The 24757-nt window shown below is 44.6% G+C and overlaps 1 protein-coding gene across 2 annotated transcripts in view; it reads right to left on the bottom strand.

Moving 5' to 3' along the window:
• The window catches only part of MTMR6 (myotubularin related protein 6), a 439692-nt gene that overhangs the window by 195480 nt on the left and 219455 nt on the right, over positions 1-24757 (bottom strand). For both annotated transcript variants that reach the window (XM_086935180.1, XM_086935181.1), the window contains one exon: positions 3750-3907. In XM_086935180.1, the coding sequence (XP_086791306.1) occupies positions 3750-3907 (158 nt within the window). The remainder of the gene's footprint in view (positions 1-3749; positions 3908-24757) is intronic.

Genomic DNA, 24757 nt, shown 5'->3' with positions numbered 1-24757 from the left:
GAAAAAAAGAATAATTTCAGTTTTTTTAGGGTTGAGTTTGAGGTGGTTAATGTGGAACCAGGCTTGAATCTTGATGAGAGTGTTGTTGAGGTGAAGGATGTCAGCATGAGTTTTAATCTTATAATAGAGTTGGGTGTCATCGACTTAGAGATGGTAGTTGATCCAAGGCTTGTTTAAGAATGAGTGTGAGGGGTTCCATGACCAGGTTAAAGAGAGAGGGAGAGAGGATGGATCCTTGTGGATCTCCCAAGGAGAAGGAGGTAGGGTTAGATAAGCAATTGTGGACTTTGATTTGTTGAGAACGGTGTTGTAGGTATGAGACGAACCATTTGTGTGTCGTACCATTCAGGCCGAATCGATCTCTATGAACATTGAGTAGAGCAGAGTGGTTAACAGTATCAAATGCTGCAGAGAGATCAAGGAGGATCAGAAGGCTAGATTCGCCATTGTCAAGTGAGTGGTGGATGTCGTCAACAATGTTTAGCATGGCGGTTTCAGTGCTGCATCCTTTCCTAAAGCCAGATTGGAAGGGGTCTAGTAAGTTAAAGTGTTCAATGTGTCTATCTAGTTGGAGAAGGACACATTTTTCCAGGGCTTTAGAGAGATAGGAAGGTTGGAGATGGGACGAAGGTTATTGAGGTCGTTTGGGTCTGCCAAAGGATTTTTGATAATGGGGGTGGTTTGGCCAAGTTGCAAAGAAGTGGGGACACAGCTGGTGGTAAGGGAGCTGTTGATAATAGAGGTCCAGGAAGGGGTGATGATGTGTTTAAGGTTTTGGACAAGTTTGGAGGGGAGAGGGTCTTTGGTGTGGGAGGAAGGCTTGAGTTTGGTAATGATGTTAAAGACGTCTCTTTCAGTGACTGGCTGGAAGTTATGCCATGCAGCATTGTTTTTAGGAAGGGGATTAGGATGGTTGGAGTCCAGGAGATTGGAGGGTAAGGGGGGGTGAGGGAGATCAGAGTTGTGATAGGTAGTGGTGAGTGTAGGGGGGAGTTGTGATGGAGGGGGGATATTAAGAGAGATGTTCGGAATGGCGGTAGGGATCACAGTAGAGAGGAAGGATTGCTCAATTTGTTTAATTTTGTCTGAAAAAAAGAGAGCTATTTCTTCACATCTAGTCGTCGAGGCCAGTGGGAAAGGGGTAGCGGAAGCAGTTTGATTGCGCACAATGTTGAATAGTTCTCTTGGCCTATTCTGTGCTCGATCTAGTTGTGTCCTGAAGAAGGACGTTTTTTGACTAAAGATGTGTTTTTTGTAGGACGATCTAGCAAGTCTGAGGTGGGCCAGGTTAGAAGGAGAGGGGTGTTGTCTCCATAATCTTTCCGTCAGTCTGAGTCTGCGTCTTTCATTATTTAGCTCTGTGTTAAACCATGATTTGGAGGGGATATTTCTTTGTTTTTGGAGTTTTAGAGAGGCTAGAAGGTCAAGGGTATCAGTGACTGCTTTAAGGGAGGGAGGAATAGCGAGAAGTTGGGCATGTAGTTTGGATTCAAGTAAGTCGGGAGGGATATGACTGAGATTTCTGATCAGTTTCATGGGTTTAATAGTTTTGGTAGGAGGGGGGCAGGTAGAGGTAGTTATAGAGAACAGGATAAGGTGATGGTCGGACCAGTCAATGGGAATGATATTAGATAGGAGGGCTAAATCCTTGCAGGTAATGATAGCGTCAAGGGTGGCTCCTTTGGAATGGTTTGGTGACTGACAGATTTTTTTGAGGTCCTTAATTTCGAGAAGGTCAGAGAGGAGGGAGATTGAAGGGTCTTTGGTATCATTCCAATGGAGGTCAAAGTCTCCCAGGAAGATGTTTTTAGATTTGGAAATTGAGGATTGGGTAAGGAGGTTAGATCGCTCATCAATGAATGGGTAGTGATTTCCGGGCGGATTATATATATTGTGAAGGCGGATGGGGTGGGAGCCCTGTATTTTGAGTTCGGCTACAAGGTATTCAAAGGAGGCATATTCGGCGTTATTGATAAGGGAGAGCTGTAGTTCGTCTTTGAAGATGATAGCTACACCACCGCCTTTTCGAATGGGTCTATCTTTCCTAATGATGGAGTAGCCCGGGGGTGAGAGTAGGTCTAGAATGCTTGTAGAGTGGTCATTAAGCCAGGATTCTGTAAGGAACGCAATGTTGATGGATTCGCTAAGGATGGTTTCAGAGATTTCTAAGGCATGTCGGGCAGCTGAGCGGCATTTAACAAGCATGCAGGAGAGGGGTTTGGGAGTGGGTTTGGGAGAAGGGAGGGCATGGATGGAGGTGAGATGAGGAGGGGGTCTAGGTGAGACAGGTGAGAGGGGAATACAACTAGTCCCCAGAATGACGGGGATGCTTGAGAAGGCGGGAGGCGTGTTCACAGTGGGTGAGTAGGGAGGGTAGGAATCTTTTTTTCACCATGGCTCAATAACATCCTGGCCTATCTCACCAGGTTGCTATTCCGGAAACTGATCAACTGGTTTACAAATTGCTGTGTAGAACAATACTGGATGCTATCTTTCATTACCTCTCCATCCAATCAGATATGTGGTGCAATGGCCTGTTGTACTTCCTAGAGGTAATCAATCAATCAAAGACATTTATAGAGCGCACTACTCACCCGGAGGGTCTCAAGGCGCTTGGGGGGGTGGAGGGGGGGGGGGGCGCTACTGCTCGAACAGCCAGGTCTTGAGCTTCTTCCTGAAGGAGAGGTGGTCTTGGGTCAGGCGCAGGTCGGTCGGGAGGGAGTTCCAGGTCTTGGCAGCCAGGTAGGAGAAGGACCTTCCTCCTGTTGTTGCTCTTCGGATGCGGGGGACAGCGGCGAGGGCGTGACTGGTTGATCGGAGATGGCGTTTGGGAGCGTAGAAGTTGAGGCGGTTGTTGAGGTAGCTCGGGCCTTGATCGTGTAGGGCTTTGTGTGCGTGGGTGAGGAGACGGAAGGTGATTCTCTTGTTGACGGGGAGCCAGTGCAGGTCTCTCAGATGTCCGGAGATGTGGCTGCGTCGGGGGATGTCGAGGATGAGTCTGGCTGAGGCGTTCTGGATCCGCTGGAGTTTCTTCTGGAGCTTGGCGGTGGTTCCAGCGTAGAGGGCGTTGCCGTAGTCCAGTCGGCTGGTGACGAGGGCCTGGGTGACCGTCTTCCTGGTCTCGGTGGGGATCCACCGGAAGATCTTGCGTAGCATGCGCAGGATGTTGAAGCAAGACGAGGAGACGGCGTTGACTTGTCAGGTCATGGAGAGGGAGGTGTCCAGGATGAAGCCCAGGTTGCGATACCCCACCCCCCAAAAAGGAATAGGAGGAAGGGATGCATAAAAGACTACCAAAGGTTACACCAGAACTGCCCCATTAATATGTACAGATGAGTGATAGGAGTAGTAATGTAGAAGAAGGTGTAATATTATGGCTACTCTCATATGGATAGAGATTTTTGAGCAAAACTACAATCATGTGCATTTTCAGCTATAAAGAACACATGGGTTACATAAAAAATACATGATTAAAATATATTTTGAAGTACTCAAATGCTCCAACATAACAAAATATTTTCTGAAGCCCTGTGCAATTCTGTGCCTTGTTCCATCTCTTAGTTATGAACCCAAAAATGTAAGGCATAAAAAGTACACTAGATGTTCAAGCGGCCTTGAGAAAGTTGGAATACCAAGAGTTTCTGTACACAATTCGTAACCTATTGGCAAACTATATAAAAAGTTCACTACCAAATCAGATCCCTCCTACAGCAATTAAAGTTTATTGATAAGGTTTTACCAAACACTACCTTGTAGTCTCTATTTGCATCCGACAGCTGCCAGTCGGAGTTGGGCACACCCATACGACGATACTCTTCTGATATGTCAATAAGCTGCCATCCTTCTAACCGTTCCATCTCACTTTGTTTAGGGTTATACGAAAATGCATATAGGTCACTGAATTGAGCTACAGAAAAGAAAAACAAAACAGCATTAGAAAATATTACTGAGACTTTTTAGGTCAGTGGTATATGCAAGGTATAAGCATAGCTGCCAAAACAACCAAATAATAGGTAATAGGAATGATTTCCTCCAAATCACTATAGTCCCACTGGATACAAAGAGAAAGGTAGCCGGGGAATGGAGAAGATATACCCCGATTTCTGGGAAAGGTGGCAAAGCACTCGTCTTGACCAATAAAGGAGGAAAGACAGAGAGGCAATGTTACAACAGCAAGATGTGGTAACTGTCAACATGCAGACATAAATAAGAGCCTTAAGTCTGCCAGAACGCTTCAATGTAATGTGCATTGGCTGTGGCAAAATAGAACTCTCCCAAGGACACTGCTGGGCTGGTTATCTAGTGGTAATATGGAGCTGTGTCTGCGCCTCTGAGGAAGGATATTTAATGGTACCAAGAAAAAATGCTATGAAGACATATTTGTGGCTATTGTGGAAAGAGCTACACTAATTCATACAATCATCACTCTTTAAATAGATGTATTCAATAAGATTTACTACTTAAATACCTAATATCCTAAAGTATATTTTCTCTAAAAACTGTTATTTTCAGGTAAACGGAATACAATACATCACCATTATTATTTCATTTTAGGCCGTTTATATATGTCACTCAATATCATTCTATCGTCATTTCAAAAAGCATAAAATATGTTGGACTACTCTAAAAGATAATGTAAAAGAATGTTTTGCATGCATGGGTTAAGTATAACAAAATATCAATGCACACTATTCGAAACTTTGATAATGTAACATAATAAGTACATGGATTACAAATGTTCAGGTCACTGAACTGAATTAGCATTTTGAGGCAACTAGTTAAACCCAACAAGGTCATGGGAGCTCGCATTACAATTTGAGACTGCTCTATCAGACATGTTGCAGTTCTGACCTTCTGACCCTCTCCATCCTGGAGCCAACAACCTCAAAGATTCAGACTTATGCTCACAGCCACAAACATTTACCTCAGATGATGTTAATTGTGATAAAGTAGCCTGTCCCAGAATGCAGCTCCACCACTTGTCACCCACCCCCGGCCCCACCAATAGTAAAGAAAATATTTTTTTGCAATTTCAACATTGTCTTCTATGAATGCACACATTTGCACCTCCTCAATTTTGGGCAAGATGATCCTGCAAGTATGCACCTCTGTGGATGACTCAGTTCAGGAGAAATATACCCAATGCAGACGTATTCCTGCATCTCTGGCTTGATATAGTTTAGTGGGTAATTAGTCAACTTTGGAATCCAGTGGCCCATTTTAAAACAATTCTAAATTCAGTGGCAAAGATATTTACATAAATGTATTCAGTAAAATCTACATTTCGTTAAAGAAAACTAGCGCTGTTTATTGTACTGACCAAAACACAGAAAATCTCCTTCTTAACAATGATAATTATATTGTTGAGTTTCTCAAACATAACTACTGCAACACCAACCAGCACAATGCTGCCCTGAATTCCCAGTATGGCAATACCAAATGTGGTCATGTTGCTGTAGAAGTTGTGCTCAACGCGATGGTACTTTTACCCATTTGTCTGTAAATTACATATGCGAGCAGCGAGATGATTTCACTAAACAGAAAAGTAGAATTAACTGCATACTGTCATAAATTATCTGGACACAATGTGAGATGACATACATTTACCCTTATCTCTCTCTCTATAATAACTGTGTTATAGGCTTCGAGTCTGTCAGGACTTGGGCTATTAATTTAAAAAAGGGTGAGGCCCTACCAAATTAATAAATCCACTCTGGTTAGGTGAAAACAAAGTTCCTAGAGAATCTGTGCTCAAGCCGTGACATAAGCAACAGGCAGTCTTCAGAGAAATGCAAATTAAGTTCCAAGCAGTAACAACAATTTTCAAAGTTAGAAAACAGGAGAAAATCACAAGCCAATCCAGACAAAGAGAGAAAAAAATCTAGTAAAAAGGTGCTAACATCACTAAATTGGATCAGGGGAACCGAAGATATCAGTTAGTAAATGTTAACATAAAAGGCTCCAAAAAAATGTAAAGCACCAATCCAGAATAGAGATCGACTGCAACAGAGCAGCAGTAGGATATATCAAGCAGGTTGACCTGGGCAAAGATTTTACCTTCTGACTTAGGCTCGGAAATGGTAGTAGAACTCTTCCAAAGCGGAAAGATTCAAAGGTGTGGCCAGCAAGGGTTCCTCAAAGTCAGATAAGTTGTTGTTGTGCTGCAGCTGAAGCTGTTATTTTTGGCACTAAAAGCTCATCAAGGGATAAAGCCAGATATTGTGGATGCCCACAGTGGTGCTTCGTGGGGTGTATAGGTTGCATCCTTGCCACTGTTCAAGGTTTTATCTTTGAACTCAGTCACTTTTGTTTTGTAAAAAGATAATCCCCCTAAAGGATATAGCCTTTAACACAGGGTACCACTGAACCTAATTTTTAGAGCAGCAAAATGCTCCGAGCAGGACACACCCTGTTTTCTTAAAGGACTAGAGTGTGACCTTTCTGCGCAAGCTGCAGCATTACATTGTCTCAATACTCAGGAAGTGGCAATAAATGTCTAACCCTCTCACTCTTCTTCAGCTGCTGGGAAAGTTTATTCTGGTCAGAACTACAGCCGTTAGCTCCAACTGGCAGGCTGCTAGACACCAGTTGTCTCTAGGACTTCTGAAGGGTCCGGACCTCTGTGGTCAACTGGGAACTCTTGAACTCAGGAGTCGTCCTGCTTTTTGTTTGTGTCTCTTGAAGTATGCAAACAACTTGACCAATGAAGAGCAGTTCCAGTCCCAGGGCGCAGCATGATTCAGGTGTCCTTGAGTGTGTACTCTTCTTACATCAGGAGTTAGTAGTCTGACCAACAGGGCTTTCTTCAGGCCAAAGAAAGCCTATTGGCAGGCTGGAAGAGCCACACAGTAGTATTTGGTGAACGTGTGGAGTTGACCAAAGTGCACCTTTAGATGTGCACAATAGAAATGCTTCCAAAGAAGACTATAGTGCACCCTTCTTGGAATAGGTTTTACGTGTAGTGTATGCTTTACTTTAGCATAGCATGTCATGTCCATATACACTTAACAACTTATTTGGCAATGCCACTCTTTGAACAAGTATTTGCAATGAAATAGGTCTCGCATTACTGAAAGTTTAAGCTATTAGAGTTGCAAATAATAATGCAACGACAATAGCGCAAACTCTGCAATGTGAGACCTAGTGCTCCAATACCTTTGGGTTGAGTAAGCACTATACAAAACTGAAAACATACGGATCTCTAAACAGGCACGTCAACCCACTGAGCTGTCTTAGTGGAACTGGACCCGATGATTCCAAACACATCTCCATGGCAGGCACATTAATCCACTGAGATGTCTTGCTGGCATTCGGAAAACACGACGCACGCATCGGGCTTTTCAGCACCAGGCACATTAACCCGCCAGGCTTTCTTGTCCACTAGCAGCTGTTTGTGGCCAGCATCTTGCCCGGGCTCTATGGTGAGAATGTTCACATAGCCGAGTTTATCGGTGAGAACTTCTCAGGACAACACCTCTGCCTGCAAGATGTTTCAGCGTCCCCAGCACTGCGCCCTACTCCCACACTCCCTCCCCCCCCCCCCCACACACACACACAGCCCAGCGCCTCGTCTAACAACGGAAAGCCATTAATACTGGGAAGTTTTCGCTTGAAGTGAGCGGAAATATAACATGTGTCCTTTTCACACGCAGGCTTCAATCCACTACCCACTGTGACCTTTTTACAGATGTCTGAGCTCTGCTAGTTCATGTGTGTGTGAAGGCGGGAGCGGGGCACATCATAAATCGTATCTTGGGGTCATCGTTATGGGGAATGTGGTGTAAGAGAAACTCAACATTTGACTGACAGATCCAGTGTATCGATTCACCTCACCCCTGTGAAAAACACACACGCAAATCCCAATAGTGTGCCACAAAAGGAAAAGCACACGCTCGTGCGTGTGCGATTCCTAGGTCAGCTTCTAAAACCCCATTTTTACCTACTAAATGTCTTGCGCTGCGTGAGCAATGCTGCGCACTGCAACGCTAGGCACGAGACCTAAAAAGGGTTTCTCAGGAGAAGTTTTGCAAAGGCAACACAGAGTTGTTCTTTTGTAATTTTGTTCTGCAATATGTAGATTTGTGCTGAATTGAGACAAGTGCCCTCTGTGTTGTATGTAAGCTGCTACTGCAGCTAAACGTATTGTATAAAAAGATATGCCAATACTGGTTTCTGAAGGTGCAGTAGCAAATCTATCCTGTACTAAAGGTTTAAGTGGTTATATTTAGTTTCTTAAACAGTTATACACACAATCTTTGCACTTTTCAGAACAACAAGCTTGTGTGGTCGGCTTCCGTGCCTCATGCAGGACTTGCATCCCGTTCTCTGAAAGTTAAGGCAACCAAACTCTAAGAGGTCAGGTGATAAAACACTAATTTCAATTCCCCTTGTGTTGGAGGACTATGAGGATCCTGATGCAGAATAAGGTGTTCTGGTCTGCTCAGCAATTGTTCATGTGGATGGATTGACATCCCCAAAAGTAATGAATCGCATAGCTGTCTCCCCCAAGTTGGATCGACCAAAATGAGGAACATGGTTGTTTGACACATTTTCCTCACTACATGTGGGTTCAAAGGTAATGGAAGAAAAGGGTAAGCAAAGATCCCTGACCAATTAATTCACAGTGCACTGTCCATGGACTATGGGTGTGGACATTAGGAGATGAGGCTTTGGAACTTTGCAATTTGGACGGTGACAAACAGACTGATTGTGCGGGTGCCTCACTTTTTAAAGTAAATCTGAAGTACTTAGAAATATATCCCCCATTCCTAGACTTGCCAATGCGTCCTACATAACAGGCCCACACTGGCGTTGTCCACACCATGCAGGACATCCACTAACAAAGGACTGTGGTTGTGAATAGCACAACACTAAATATTCTGAGCTAGCTCTGATAGCCGTGGCAAGTGATTTCCCGTTTGTGTCTAGATGTAATACTTGACAGTCTGAATAAATACAAACAAATGCACACCTAGTATAATTAATTGCTAGGCTGACAAACCATTTGTGATTAATCACTTATGTTTTATGAAAAAGTTTTTTGAAACGTTTTTTGGCATCAAGGGATATACACCACACTTACAGAAGTTCACAAGTGCATTGAAACCAAGAACAATACATTAAATTACAATATACACATATAACAATTGTGATTACAAAAAACAACTGTGCTATGCCTCAAATAATTACGTTTTGCTGAGGCACCAATCCTGGATAAAAAATGAACAAGTGGACAAAAAAATGAGACACTAGCCTACTTGTTTCCACCACCACTAGATACGTATTACTTTTGACATATGGTGCAACAGAATAGGAACACACAAAACTAAGCAGAAGTGTAGACTTTGTGCAAATTATATTCCTATTGTGCCCTGGTGTTTGCAGTATCTGGGTGGAGCAGGACGCCGACGCGTTTCGAACCCGATGAATAAGTTAAGGGTTCTCCTCAGGACAAGGATTGGGGGGTCGTTGTTGCTTGTACTTGAAATGTCAGGATACTCCCTTGATGTATACAACACTAAAAAGTGTATTGGGTGCCGATGCGCATAAAATCAATGGTTGTGGAGATTGTGCCTTGTTTGGCAGAAGTTCGTGACTGTGCACGAACTCGAGCGGCAGCCGCCGCTGCAGTTCGGCAAATTTTAGACGATTCAATCGGTCTGCACGTCAGACACACAAGCGGCAAGAAACTGGCAACGCGAGCCAGTTTCTTGCCGCTTGTGTGTCTGACGTGCAGACCGATTGAATCGTCTAAAATTTGCCAAACTGCAGCGCCGGCTGCCGCTCGAGTTCGTGCACAGTCACGAACTTCTGCCAAACAAGGCACAATCTCCACAGCCATTGATTTTATGCGCATCGGCACCCAATACACTTTTTAGTGTTGTATACATCAAGGGAGTATCCTGACATTTCAAGTACAAGCAACAACGACCCCCCAATCCTTGTCCTGAGGAGAACCCTTAACTTATTCATCGGGTTCGAAACGCGTCGGCGTCCTGCTCCACCCAGATACTGCAAACACCAGGGCACAATAGGAATATAATTTGCACAAAGTCTACACTTCTGCTTAGTTTTGTGTGTTCCTATTCTGTTGCACCATATGTCAAAAGTAATACGTATCTAGTGGTGGTGGAAACAAGTAGGCTAGTGTCTCTTTTTTTGTCCACTTGTTCATTTTTTATCCAGGATTGGTGCCTCAGCAAAACGTAATTATTTGAGGCATAGCACAGTTGTTTTTTGTAATCACAATTGTTATATGTGTATATTGTAATTTAATGTATTGTTCTTGGTTTCAATGCACTTGTGAACTTCTGTAAGTGTGGTGTATATCCCTTGATGCCAAAAAACGTTTAAAAAAACTTTTTCATAAAACATAAGTGATTAATCACAAATGGTTTGTCAGCCTAGCAATTAATTATACTAGGTGTGCATTTGTTTGTATTTATTCAGACTGTCCGGCACTTTCTTTTGTTTGTTTCATAAGGGTGGTCCAAGCCGGTCAGAGACAGGACCCAGCCTTTCCCTTTTCTCTGCGTAGATGTAATACTTGGCAGCCAGGTTATCGGTCTTTTGTATGACTGTTTTCCCCAAATACGTGTGTAAAAAGCTCTTAGTGCCAATTGGATTGCTAGTATGCCAACCTAGCTGTTCTTGCAGCCCGGTACTCGGAACAATCATGTAGTTGTGTTTTGCTCTTCAAACCATAAGAGAAGCGCCATGGTGATGGTCACCTGCGGTTGAGATTCCACAAACGGCCTGCTCAGTAATTCTTTTCAGTCTACCATTTAGGCTTTAGGGAACACTTACCTTCAACAACGCTAGGTCTTCCCAATGACCCTCTATTTGCAACCATTGCCTCACTAAAGACTTGTAGTGAGTGCATGTGTAATCCTGCATGAGATATAATTGCTGAAAATGAAGCCAACAGCCCAACAGTTTCATTACTATTCTTACAGTAACAGAATGTGGTGTCTGAAAAAAAGGCAGCAGCCTTTGATATGCCATTGACTCTTCTGTTATGGAGATGCTTTACCTGACACAGTGTTTAACATAGTTCCTAGAAAATGTTGATATTGGAGGCACAACTTTTTTGACAACTTTCAAAGTCGGCCTCATCCTCGTCCTGATATTTGATGTGAAGCTGAGAGGGATTGTAAGCAAAACCAAACATTCCATCATCATCAAATTCCTCCAAAAATATTGAAGGTGGCAAGGGTGAAACACTGAAGGATTCTGGAAAAAAAGCCTCGTCGACTGTGTCGACGACAAGAACGTCGTCAACGGGTATACAGGCGTTAGTTGCAACGTCGACAGTCATTTACAGTTCTACTTAAGTTTGGTTCTTTTTTCCACATGAAAATGGATCGGCTTTTGCAGTGACTGTTCATTGCACTGTAGCCCAAGTGGGACTCCCACTTTGACGAAGGGGATGATTCAAGCATGTGAATCTATGAAAGATCCAATACTGGAGAAAATGGAGACTGCATCAGTGAAATGAGAAATCACGCTTCTGCCTAGTCCACATGAAAGAGGGTTCTCACCTGGAGACAAAGAGCAGCTGCTGAGAGACCTGAATGGTCAAGGGTCCCCCCCCCACACATTCAAGATAAGAACACCCTTTCCCCCTTTTGGACAGCTAAATCTACACTAGCTGTCCATGGGCCAGGTGCCCACAAGTGCAACAGATGCCACGCCATTGCACTCTACATTGGCTTCGAGCAAAAACAAAAGAGACACCACACTCAAGGTGTGGTAAATTTAAATTACCTATACTTAATTTATGCGGTAAAATTCAATAAGAATAACTCAGTCAAAAATAAGAGGCAGAGTCCGTGGCATCTGAGTTTTGTAAGGGTTTTATTCCTTAAAAAGGAATTGGTTCGAACCAGGTATCATGTTCCATCACCACAAGGGTTCAGGAAGGGAATCGTGGACATGTACAATGCTTTATTAACAGAACATCATATATATAGTCAATGCATTACAGTAGTGATAGATGCAGAAGGCGTAACAGCTGAGAGAAGAGATAAGAACACATGTACGTAATAAAGAGGCGTAACAGAAGGCGTGCACAAGGGCGTACACGAAGGTGTGTGCTAGAAACGTCATAGGGAAGAGTCACAGGTGGGTGGATCCATAAGAGAATCCTGCAGAGTCAGCAGAAATACATGGCTGAGATGCGCGCGCAGCAGCATGACGTGTGATTGACGTGGAACTGGAGGGTGAAGGGGACTTGACATTTAGCCCTACATGAGGAGACAGAAGTCTGGGGTGTCAGAACAACCTAATCCCAAATCATATCTAATATCTTGTGTTTGAGGAACTGTATTATCTAGAAGGAAAGGCCTCTCGGGCAGAGGCTATTCTATACTAACTGCTTGTGCGTGTATAAGCGCCTACGTGTCTACGTGTAAAGAAAGGGGCCATGGGCCTACCATGGTAACGGGAGCTATGAATTACTTGCATGGAGACAGAGAGGCCGGGCCCTTTGCTCTGCAGCTGGGAAGGATGTTTTCCTAAACTACTAGACAGGAATGTATTTTCGAGGAGCGGAGCAGATAACTTGAAGGCTGAATACAGTCTTGGCAGGCAAGCAGGCCGAGCCAGGCACCGCTCGCCACACAGGGAGTAAGGCAGAGGTCAGGAAGCAGCAGACTGTAGTTTTCAGAAACAGAAGGCAGAAAGGGCTCGATGGCAGGAATCAGGGCCTAACTCACCAGAGCTAGAAAAACATGAAAGTGCACCATGTAAAGACGTTGGCAAGGCACACTTAGGAACTGAATATCCGACCCATTCATGGTGGATCTGAAAGAGGACATGTTAACGTTGGACGCAAATGTATTTGCGTCTTCATAGCTGGAAGTGGAGGGAACATACATGTACTTGAAGCACGTACATGGAGCCGTTGGGGTCTACGATAGGGGACACAATTGACCATAAAAATTCATATTACCTCATTCCCTCCTTGTCCCCTACGGACCCTTCATGATATATCAATCCTCATTAATCTATCAATCTGTTCATGTAACATCATTTGCTCTTCTTTCTTCTTACAGTGTTTTGAACGTGGACTTGAATGAGGAATACATGATGTGGCGCACAAGCCGCAAATCGCTGGCCCACATTGTAGACACAGGCAGCAACTGAATACTATGAGAAGGGCAATACCTAGGAAGGATAGGACCTTCCATCCCCAGGCTGACAACACGCTCCAGAACTAACCGGACCAAGTCCAGGTGCCTGGATTCTGGTGTATCTGACTTGCAATTTTGTGAAGACGGGTTATGGCTCTGTATACTGATGGCGCGTTTTCTGGAATGAAAACACAGCAGCTCGATCCGATGACTCTACAAGCTCCGCCCCTATCGGCCAGGATGACGTCAAGGACAAGACGATTTTGAAGAACAACAATCCGCATAGCAGACTGCTCCTCTGTTAAGTTACCTAGGGCGGAAGTAGTTTCATTCACTACAGCTTCGAGGGTTCTGGTTAATTTTCGTATCAGTTTACTATTAAAGACAGCACCTAAGTAGGGGAAGAAACCTTTATTGAAGTCTGTATATTGCTCCCATGCCGTTTCAGTGTAGTCGACAATCGGGAGATCTCTCTTGGGTCTGACGTGTACTAGATGGGAGTCCCTATGATAATCAGGAGGGGCTAGGAAAACAGGTGGCAGAAGGAATGCAATGTAGCAGGTGCCATCCCAATCTAGAGGTAAGCGTATATATGCGGTATGACCACAAATGAAGTAGGAATGACGGGAAGCTTTAAACGTAGACTTGCCCTTATCACTGAATTCGATCACAGTAGTACATTTACTATGACCCAGGTGTACTGAACCATTCTTTCTGACACATAATTCACCTTTGACTGGTAGTACGGACATAGCGGGCAAGACTGGTTCGGTTTCGGATTCAACATTCAGAATCATGAGGTTAAGTGTAAAGTTACCTAATCCATATACTTCATTTTCTAGATCAGTCCCTGTCCTTTTGGGAAGACCCTCCTTGTCAGGGAAACATACTTTATGCAAAACGGTGTTCAGATTTCCCCATACCCAGTTGCCCTGGTAAACTACGGACTCAGAATCTAAGGAATTAATTAAACTAAACCATGCGCCACAGGAACCATTGTGTGTGAACGGGTACGGGAAGAGGGGCAGAACTCCCTTGTATTTCTGATAGGGAGGGAGTCGGCCACATATCCAACAATTGGTAGCATTGCTGGTCTGATGGGAATGATGTAACATACGAATGAATGTGTTGTTGCGCAGCGCAAGTCGGTAAGACAACTCATGCGGGGGTAGTTCACTGAAAGAGTGCTCGGCCGTAACATTGAAGGAAGAATGTGCACGCTTGAAAATAGGATAGTATATATGTAACAGTATACTTGCAGCAATAATCAAAAGACTCAGAAAAAACATAATCAATAGCGTCACTATACAGTGACTACGAAGTGATTTACAATATTCACGTTTCTTGAGCTGTTTCTGTCTATCTCTCTCTCTGTTGGGGTCTAGGGGATACATGTCAGAGACTCGTCTAACCGATTCACCTAGGGGAGGACTTAAACAATTAAACTGTCTGACTTGCTAGACCTCAATTTTAATTTATATTCTTGAGAAGAAGTTTTCTCGACCAGGGGGAGTTTTGAGTCAGTCTGTGGAGGAGGGCCGGGCTGGGAGGCTAGATCTGGCGGTAGTCCATGGTATTTTTTGATATGACTCGAGTGAAGCCAGCCCTTGCGGCCCTCGACTTTGATCGCTGTCCTTGTGGTCAAAAGTACTAGCTTCGGCGCTTGCCAACGGGGCTCCAGCGGACTTCTCCTGTCGAAGTTCCTCATGTAGACGAGGTCCCCCGGAACAACTTCATGTGGCTTCACCTCGGTGTTGTCGGGAAAGGCTGCAGCAACCTGTGAACGACATGATTGTAGTGCAGACATCAAAGAAGCAAGGTAATCTGTCAGCATGTTACAATCAACATCAGTGATTCTGCGAGGCAGAGGCGTCCCCCACATATTCGGTGGCCTACCAAAGACCACCTCGTACGGGGATAGCCCTGTTCTGGAGTGTGCGACCATTCTCATGTAAAAGAGTGCGACTGGCAAAGCTACTATCCAGTCGACGCCTTTCTCTCTACAGATCTTGGCAAGACGAATTTTCAGAGTCTGATTATGACGTTCCACGAGACCTGCGGCCTCGGGATGTCGGACACAGTGGAATTTCCATTGGTAGCCGAGCAGGAGAGATACCGGCTTCATAAGCTCGGACGAGAATGGCTGACCGTTATCGGAGTATACGATGCGGGGCAAACCATATCTGGGGAAGAATTCACGTACCAGCTGCTTGGCAGTGGTAGGAGCAGTGTAATCTGGGACTGGATATGCTTCTGTCCAACGGGAGAGTGCACATACAACTACGAGGACATATTTGAATCCTCGACAACGTCCATCTGGATATAATCCATCTGGAGGACTTCAAAAGGGTGATCGGGAGGATGAAATCCACCTTGTTCTACGGGAATGCTTTTACCTGGGTTGAACTGACAACAAATCATGCAAGTACGCACTTTCTGTTTCGCTGCTGCTCGTAAATGTTTATTGAACCAAAGGTTTTGAATACTGTCTAACATGGCTTTTTCTCCTAAATGTGCAGGACTGTGTACTGTGTTAATGATAACTTGAACCATAGAGTCAGGGAGAAACCATGTGGATTTTCCCTTCGTCATCCATCCCTGTTCTGTCTGGATCCCTCCTAGTTCAATCCATTTCTTGATTTCGTCTGGTGTAGCATGTGTCTGTATGTCAATTACATCTAGGGCGGGATCCTTAACTGTCATGCAATGTGTCGATGTCGGGACTATTGACTTTGTCAGATCAGTTGCGTGAGTCTGAGTCTGAGCTGTATGCTTGGCTGTTCGGTATGCCAGGTCGTTACCCTGGGAAATGGTATCTGTGACTTTCGTATGTGCCTTGCACTTCATGATGGATATCGCTGTAGGCAGATGAATTGCATCTAACAGAGTTTGAATGAGGGGACCGTGCTGAATTTTGGCTCCGTGAGAGGTCAAAAAACCTCTCTCTCTCCAAAGCACACCGAAGTCGTGTACAACTCCGAATGCATAACGTGAATCTGTGTATATGTTAACTCTCTTGTTCTTTGCTTGAATACAGGCTTGAGTCAGAGCGATGAGCTCTGCTGCTTGGGCTGACAGGGTATCAATACAATTCGTTTCTATGACTTCAGTTTCTGTCGTGACTTCGTAGGCGGCCACTAATTCTCCTGTACTTGTTCTCATGCATGAACCATCCACATAAAGTGTCAGGTCTGGATCTGGTAATGCGGTGTCTGTCAAGTCTTGTCTTGGTTTCGTCGTGATGGTAAGGATTTCAATACAATCATGTGTCTGTCTCACTTAATGGCAAAAGTGTAGCAGGGTTCAATGTGTTGCAACGTCTGATTTCTATGTGTGGCTGAAACAATGTCAATTCATAACCTGTCAGTCGTGCTATCGTCAAGTGCTGGGTCTGTGTTCGGTTTAAAAGAACTTCCACGGAATGTGGAACTTGTACTGTCAATTGGTGTCCTAACAGTATGGAATCACTTTGTCTGATTGCTAGGGCTGTTGCTGCTACAGATTTCAAGCACGCAGGCAGAGCCTGGGCTACTGGATCCAATGTACTAGAAAAATAAGCACACGGTTTGTGTGAACCTGCTTAATCCTGAGTGAGTACTGACAATGCAGTACCTTCACGTTCCGTGACGAAAAGTGTAAAAGGCTTGCTGTAACATGGTGTCGCTAAAACAGGTGCTTGACATAGGGCTTTCTTTAAGTCGTCAAAAGCTTGTGTATGTTCCTGAGTCCATGGGAGGGCAGTCGAAGACGCTGCCTCCTGGGTTGTCAACTGTATGAGTGTTTTCGCTAGAAATGCATACTGAGGGATCCATTGTCTACAGTAAGAAGTGAGGCCTATAAAAGCTCGTACCTCCTTTTGTGTCTTGGGCTGTGACATGTTTACAATTAACTGAATGCGGTCAGGTGTTAGCTGTCTCCCCCCTTTGGACAGCAAGTGCCCAAGGTAAACCACTTGCTGAACACAGAATTGCAGCTTCGAAGGGGACACCTTGTGTCCCTTGTCAGCCAGAAAATGCAAAACCGTCAGTGACGCTCGCTCACATTCGGGTTCACTTCGGGCGGTGATCAATAGAGCATCGACATACTGAAGTAGGGCAGTGTTATCAGGCATGTGAATACTGTCAAGTTGTCTTTTCAGTGCTTGGCTATAGATGCTGGGGCTTTCTGTGAATCCTTGAGGTGCGCGTGCAAATTTGAAGCTTCGACCATTTAAACAGAATCCGAAAAGGTATTGGATTTCCGGATCAATTGGGACACTAAAGAAGGCGTTCTTCAGATCAATTACAGTAAAGAACGTTGCTTCGGAATCAATGGCAGTCAATAGAGATGAGATGTCTGGAACCACAGGATACTGTGGTACGATGCATTTATTCAATTCGCGTAAATCGATAACTAATCGATAAACTGGGGGTGCATTTGGATCAGTACGTTTAAGAATCGGAATGATAGGGGAATTACATAGATTCGAGTTGGTTTCTACAACCACTCCTTGTGCAATGAGCTCGTCAATGATTTTCAGTAAAGCCGCTACAGCATCCGGGGGTAACTTGTATTGTCGGATTCGTGGTAGTACTACTCCTGGCCTGAGTGTGACTCGATATGGTGTAATGTGCATACAACCTACATCAGTGGGGCCTTGTGCCCATAAATGTGCAGGAACATTCTGTAATCTGGGATCAATATCTCTCAACACATAGTGACCCTTAAAGTCACGTAAGAACAATCTTACTCCTTCCGGAGAACAGCAAATAACAGCTCCTAGTGTCTTGATACCTAACAAGTTTTCTGGACATGATTTCGTTAATAACAAATCTGTAGTGCGAGACAATGGACCAACTAAAAGAGGTACTGGTTTCGATACTTCATTAACAATAGGCTTTCCTGAAAATCCAAGGGAAACATTCTGTGAGCCTGAGAGGGGTGCCCCTGGAACCTCGTCATGACTTATCGTTGTCCTGCTTGCCCCTGTATCAATCAAAAACTTTCTATCTTTCCCTAATACTTGGCTATGTACGTAAGGACCCTCTTGATCTACAGGAACCTCAATAAGAGGCAAGCCAACTTCCCTCTCTAGGCTGTTTCATGTGTATCGCTGATAATCGGGATAATCTGTTTGTGCATACTGGTACATCTGTTGCGTTGCATGTTGTGTTGCGGCAATGGGCTGTGGCTGTGGTACTGCTACGGTCTGTACTGTCTGTTGTGAAGCTTGCATAGGCTGGATATTCTGTGGTACTAGTTGTTGGACCTGGTCCTGTCTAGGTGGACGCGGTCTTTCTTTAGTTTTACCTGTAGCTATATTATGTTTCAAAACTGCACAATCGTTTATATAGTGACCTGGCTGTTTACAATAGTTGCATATCCCTTTAACAGGAGCTGCTGAATTGTTGGACTGTGTCATGCCCTTTTTCTGACCGTCAGCTGGAACTGACTGAGCAACTAACATTTTCATTTTCGTGTCTTTCATACGTCTTTGTTCGTGATCATGTTCTTCTCTAATTCTGTTCTGGTGGTACTGTAACATTTGTAACATTTGTGAAGGGGTATTAGCTTGCCATGTGCTCTCGACTTTCAGTACCCTATTCTTAACCTGGGGCAGGGAATTTTCGACTAATTTGGATACAAAAAGGTGTGGATATGACTCACTACTTGCTTTCAGGCCACTATTAATAATAAAACATTTCTCAAATCGGGAATAAAAATCACTAGTGTCTTCATCGGGTTTCTGTTTGCAGGCTGAGATTGCATCCCAGTCCTCCTTTTTCGTTGCTACCAAACGTGGCAAAACCTGTACTAACAATCCTGGTAATGCTTTAGTTTTGTCCCCAAGCCCTAGGCCTGGGGTTCGAGTATTTTCTTCGTTCTCTAATGCAGCCCAATCAATCTTTTGCTCTCCCACCTCCCATTCTTTTTCTTTCAGTTTCTCGGAAATACCGGCAGGCAGTAATACTTTCAATATTTTCATAATGTCAGGATAGGTATAATCACCCATGAGTAACATGTCTTTTATTTCACGGTGGAAACCTGCTGGGTCTTTATCGTGACTAGGCACTAGTTTCTTCATTTCAAATAGTTCCATTTTAGTTATGGGCGTGTATACAAACACACGTCTAAAGGTATTATCATCATTCCTGACTGGATGCACTTCTCGCAAGGGATTCTGTCTGTCTATGTAATACATTTTTCTTTCTATGGGTGGAGCTGGAACAAACTGTGTATTCAGGAAAGCACTATACCTGTGTCGATGTTCTAGAATTACTTTAATTAAGTCGGTACCTAGACCTTTCCATCTATTCGAGAGTAGCTCTATTAAAATATCAGGTAGGGGACCTGGATCAGAATGTTGGCCTTTGAACAACGTAATGAGATGTTGAATCATGTACATTCCAGCTAATTTCTGTTCATCAGGGGAAAGGTTCAAAAAGGTCTGCGCTAATGCGTCATCACTATATTTATCAGAATTGTCAGCCCATTGTACTGCTGACCTGGCTAATTCTTGTTCATCCATGGAATCGAGTACATGGTACCCCATTCGTTCTTGAAGTATTTTATCGGTAGCCTGAAACATATGTTCAGGAGTTTTCGGATTTGACATAGCAGTGTGAAAAAGTCTTTTGCTTTCTGGACGTATTCTTTTCTTAAGGTATTTTCCCTTACCTACATATGCTATTGTCCCTTTGTCTGACTGTTGCGAAGTTTCTGCTACATCCTCTGTTTCCTCCTCCTCTTGCGAGGAAGTTGGATCGTCTAATTCAAGATCTTCGTCAGGTCCTCGCTGGGCATGTATGTCTATTATTTCTTTACGGAGCTTTCTAACCATATGATTTACTTGGTTTTCCTTATCATGTTTACCCTCCGACATATTCTGGCTCCATCTATTCAGTCTATCCATCTCACTTTGCGGAAAACCTGCCTGATCGTGTTCTCTTATTAAGCAATTTACCAAAAATCGCATTATCAAACCTTTAGTCTCAACTTTCTGACGTGACATGACTTCAGCAACAGACTCCGGCCCTTCTCCTGTTCTAATAAAATCGTACAATTTGTCTAGATGTTCTGGCATTCCTGGTAGTAACATTAAATAGTCTGTAACGCGTCTCAAACGTAGGGACGCTAGTAACATGGGGCCTGACGTACCAGGCACTGGGTCATATCTGCAGTCTGTAAGCTCTCTTCTAAGTAGTTCGGCCGGAACGCCTTTCGGTGTCCGTGCCTTTGCTAAATCTCTCATCGTAATTCGGTGTATCTGTGGGGGTGTTTGATAACCTCCCGTAGCACCTCCTGAACCGGAGGCTTGAGCATAACCTGACTGTACTTGCTGTAGCTGGGTTGGGTCCTGGGCCACGCCAGTCCCAAAAGGATTTGATGGATGCAGTTGTTGAATACCGGGGGGAACAACGGGAGCAGGTGCGGGTAGCGGACCTGCAGGAATCTGCAGTTGCGGACCTGGGAGCTGATGCTGTGGGGGTAGGGAGATGTCAGCAGGAGCAGGTGGTATGGGTACATGAGCAGGTGCAGAAGTATATGAGGGAGCTACATCGTCTAGATAGGAAGAAAGGAAAATATCTGCTGAGGTCTTGTGACGTAATTTAGTCGGAACCAATGGAGGGGGCAGATCCTTCGGTATTTCCGGAGTGGCCTTAGGTAAACCCTCGGCCAGAAGAGGATACATACCATTCATAAGAGTGTTTCGTTGTCGGTCTACTTGTTCTGCTTTAGCTCGTATCCCCTCTTCAACTAATACGTTTTCTCGGGCTTTCTCTGAATCCTCTCTACTTTTCTCTGCTTTTCTGAGTGCTTTCTCTGTCCGTCTGTGTGATTCTTTACGCCATAATTCAATGGCATCTTTCTGTGACTGTCTGGCTTTCTTTTTCCATAATGCTTCTTCTACTCTCATGATGCACTCGGCATCCCATGTCCCAGTAGCGGGCCATCTCTGATTCTCTGCTAGATCTTTGGTGTAATCCACCCACAAGTCGAGATATAATACAGCATCTAAGCCGTGTTTGTGGTACATAAAATACCCTGGAGTGTCCCTGGGTGGAATGGGAACAGCTTCCTCTAGTATCCCTTTTCTAGTTCCTATCTGTCTTAGTTTAGAGAACAGCGGCATGTTGAGCCGTGATACTCGGTACTTAATACTTACTCGGACTTGGACATAGTTAATACAATAAACACAGTAATGAAGATCAAACAATCACTCATACCACGACATTAAAACACATTTAAACATTTCGAAAACGAACAACAATAACTAGAATAAAACTAGCTAACTGCATACTAGATATACTGCTAAACAGTACAGATACACCGCTAAAACAGTGCAGACCGGGTCTGTGTACCCAAACCCGTCTTGACCGGGCACAAATTAATGCACTCGTCTAGATGCGTCCCCAGCAACGGTACTCACCGGGAAGCACGGAAACGGAAGGCCTCGGAAACTCGACACTGGACTGGACCGGACTGGACTCGACTCGTGACGTAGGTACTTCGGAACTTCGGAACTGGTGGGCCTCTGAATACCTCGGACTTTGCGCTCTCAGCTAGGCTCTGGTCGGGATCCTCCGCACTCCTCACCGCCTCGTCTGGGTGTCGATCGCAGCCTCAGTCACCTCCGTTGGCCTGTTGGAGATACAGGAAATCCTGCGGGTACGCGTAGTTGTCCGTCCGGCTGTGGCAGGGGACCGGGCCTGCAACGCACCGCCGGCGCGTAAGGTGGGGGAGGGGTCCCTATTCGGGCGCCAATTATGTGGTAAATTTAAATTACCTATACTTAATTTATGCGGTAAAGTTCAATAAGAATAACTCAGTCAAAAATAAGAGGCAGAGTCCGTGGCATCTGAGTTTTGTAAGGGTTTTATTCCTTAAAAAGGAATTGGTTCGAACCAGGTATCATGTTCCATCACCACAAGGGTTCAGGAAGGGAATCGTGGACATGTACAATGCTTTATTAACAGAACATCATATATATAGTCAATGCATTACAGTAGTGATAGATGCAGAAGGCGTAACAGCTGAGAGAAGAGATAAGAACACATGTACGTAATAAAGAGGCGTAACAGAAGGCGTGCACAAGGGCGTACACGAAGGTGTGTGCTAGAAACGTCATAGGGAAGAGTCACAGGTGGGTGGATCCATAAGAGAATCCTGCAGAGTCAGCAGAAATACATGGCTGAGATGCGCGCGCAGCAGCATGACGTGTGATTGACGTGGAACTGGAGGGTGAAGGGGACTTGACATTTAGCCCTACATGAGGAGACAGAAGTCTGGGGTGTCAGAACAACCTAATCCCAAATCATATCTAATATCTTGTGTTTGAGGAACTGTATTATCTAGAAGGAAAGGTCTCTCGGGCAGAGGCTATTCTATACTAACTGCTTGTGCGTGTATAAGCGCCTACGTGTCTACGTGTAAAGAAAGGGGCCATGGGCCTACCATGGTAACGGGAGCTATGAATTACTTGCATGGAGACAGAGAGGCCGGGCCCTTTGCTCTGCAGCTGGGAAGGATGTTTTCCTAAACTACTAGACAGGAATGTATTTTCGAGGAGCGGAGCAGATAACTTGAAGGCTGAATACAGTCTTGGCAGGCAAGCAGGCCGAGCCAGGCACCGCTCACCACACAGGGAGTAAGGCAGAGGTCAGGAAGCAGCAGACTGTAGTTTTCAGAAACAGAAGGCAGAAAGGGCTCGATGGCAGGAATCAGGGCCTAACTCACCAGAGCTAGAAAAACATGAAAGTGCACCATGTAAAGACGTTGGCAAGGGACACTTAGGAACTGAATATCCGACCCATTCATGGTGGATCTGAAAGAGGACATGTTAACGTTGGACGCAAATGTATTTGCGTCTTCATAGCTGGAAGTGGAGGGAACATACATGTACTTGAAGCACGTACATGGAGCCGTTGGGGTCTACGATAGGGGACACAATTGACCATAAAAATTCATATTACCTCATTGGACATACTAAGAATGCTGCAAAGAAGGCAGACACCACCTCAAGGTTGCATACAGAAGGAATAACAGTTCTCACGTTCCAACAACCAACACAGGAAGAAACAGAGGCCCCTCCCACTCAGTACTTCATGGAAGGCCTCTTCAACAAACTCAGAGATGACATATCCGCCCTGAGGAAAGAATTAGAGAAAGAGGTCACGGTGGTGAAGCACAACTTGACAGAGTTGGGACAGCAGGTCTCTTCATTGAAAGAGTCTGAGGATGCCAGATAGGAGGAGATAGAGGAGCTACACCAAGAGTCGATCTTAGTCAAGGAACAAAATATAGACGTTTAACGACCCCTGGAAGACCTTGAAAACAGATCAAAATATCCAACATTAGAATTCACAGCTTGCCAAGAGATGCAGAGAAAGGAGAGAACACATCAGGGGGACCTGGCCTTAAGGGCAGCCCCAGGCATCCTAAAATGCATGTCAAGTCAAGTCAAGTCAGATAATTTGTATAGCGCACTACATACCCAGAGGGTCTCAAGGCGCTTAGGGGGGGAGAGGAGGATTACTTGTCAAATATCCACGTTTTAAGTTGCTTTCTAAATGCTAGGTGGTTCTGGGTAAGGCGAAGGTAGGTGGGGAGTGAGTTCCATGTTTTAGCTGCCAGGTATGAGAAGGATCTGCCTCCCATGGTGGTCTTGTTGATGCGGGGTACAGTGGCGAGGGCTTGGCTGGAAGAACGTAGTTGGCGGGAGGGGGTGTAGAAGGACAATCGTGAGTTGAGGCATTCTGGCTACTATCGGCAGGAGGAGATCTTGATAGTGACAATAGGTAGTGAACACTGAGTGGACCATGCTGGGGATCTACCGGGACTTATCCTCGGTAACCCTGCAGAAACTGGTCACCTTTGTCAGGCGCCTAGTTACCTGAGGGAGAAGGGAGTGAAATAAAAATGGGACTACCGATTCAGACTTACATTGGAGGGTACATCCTATTAAATCTGCTCCCTGTAGGACGCGAGATTCATCCTGGAGTTCGATGAGGACCACAAGGGAGAAGAACCATTATGCTCAGCTCCCAGTTAGGGCCCCTCAGGAGTCACAAATCATTAAGATGGACCAAAGAAAGTTCACAGAAGGGTATATTGTAACCTACAGTACAGGAGATCCAAGGGAAAGGACTGATTTCATTAGCAAACTTCACATGACTGAAGTGACCAAGAAGGATGAAAAGTTCATCTGCTAGAAATACTAGAGCAGGACGTAGCTTTTAGAGTGACACAGATTTAAGGAACTGAGGGGCTGACTACAGGGTAGGTCGGGCCCCTTTCCAAGATTAGACTGTCTGGCTCGCAGTCGTTCCGAGCTACAGACTCCCATTATGATAACTAAGTTACCTTTAATCAGAAAATATCCTTAAAAAAAGAGTGCCTCAATGTCTGGGGAGCCAATACACCAGCAAAGAGACTCGCCCTAATTAATATGCTGAAGGCCACAGAATGCAACATTTACCTGCTCCAGGAGAAACACCTCCTCAGAAGTAGAGTCAACTCCACTCTAAGTTTTTCCCTTAACAGTATCTTTCTTCAGGCTCTAGTAAGTCAGAAGAAGTAGCTGTGTTATTTCTTGTTTCCTTCGTAGGAGAAAGTCTTATCCATGCATGTCCAAAAAAGAGGGA

The sequence above is a fragment of the Lissotriton vulgaris genome, chromosome 8, assembly GCF_964263255.1.
Source record: "Lissotriton vulgaris chromosome 8, aLisVul1.2, whole genome shotgun sequence".
In the NCBI taxonomy this organism is placed as follows: domain Eukaryota; kingdom Metazoa; phylum Chordata; class Amphibia; order Caudata; family Salamandridae; genus Lissotriton; species Lissotriton vulgaris.
Note: the sequence above shows the minus strand (reverse complement) of the source record. Positions and strands in the feature narration are given on the sequence as shown.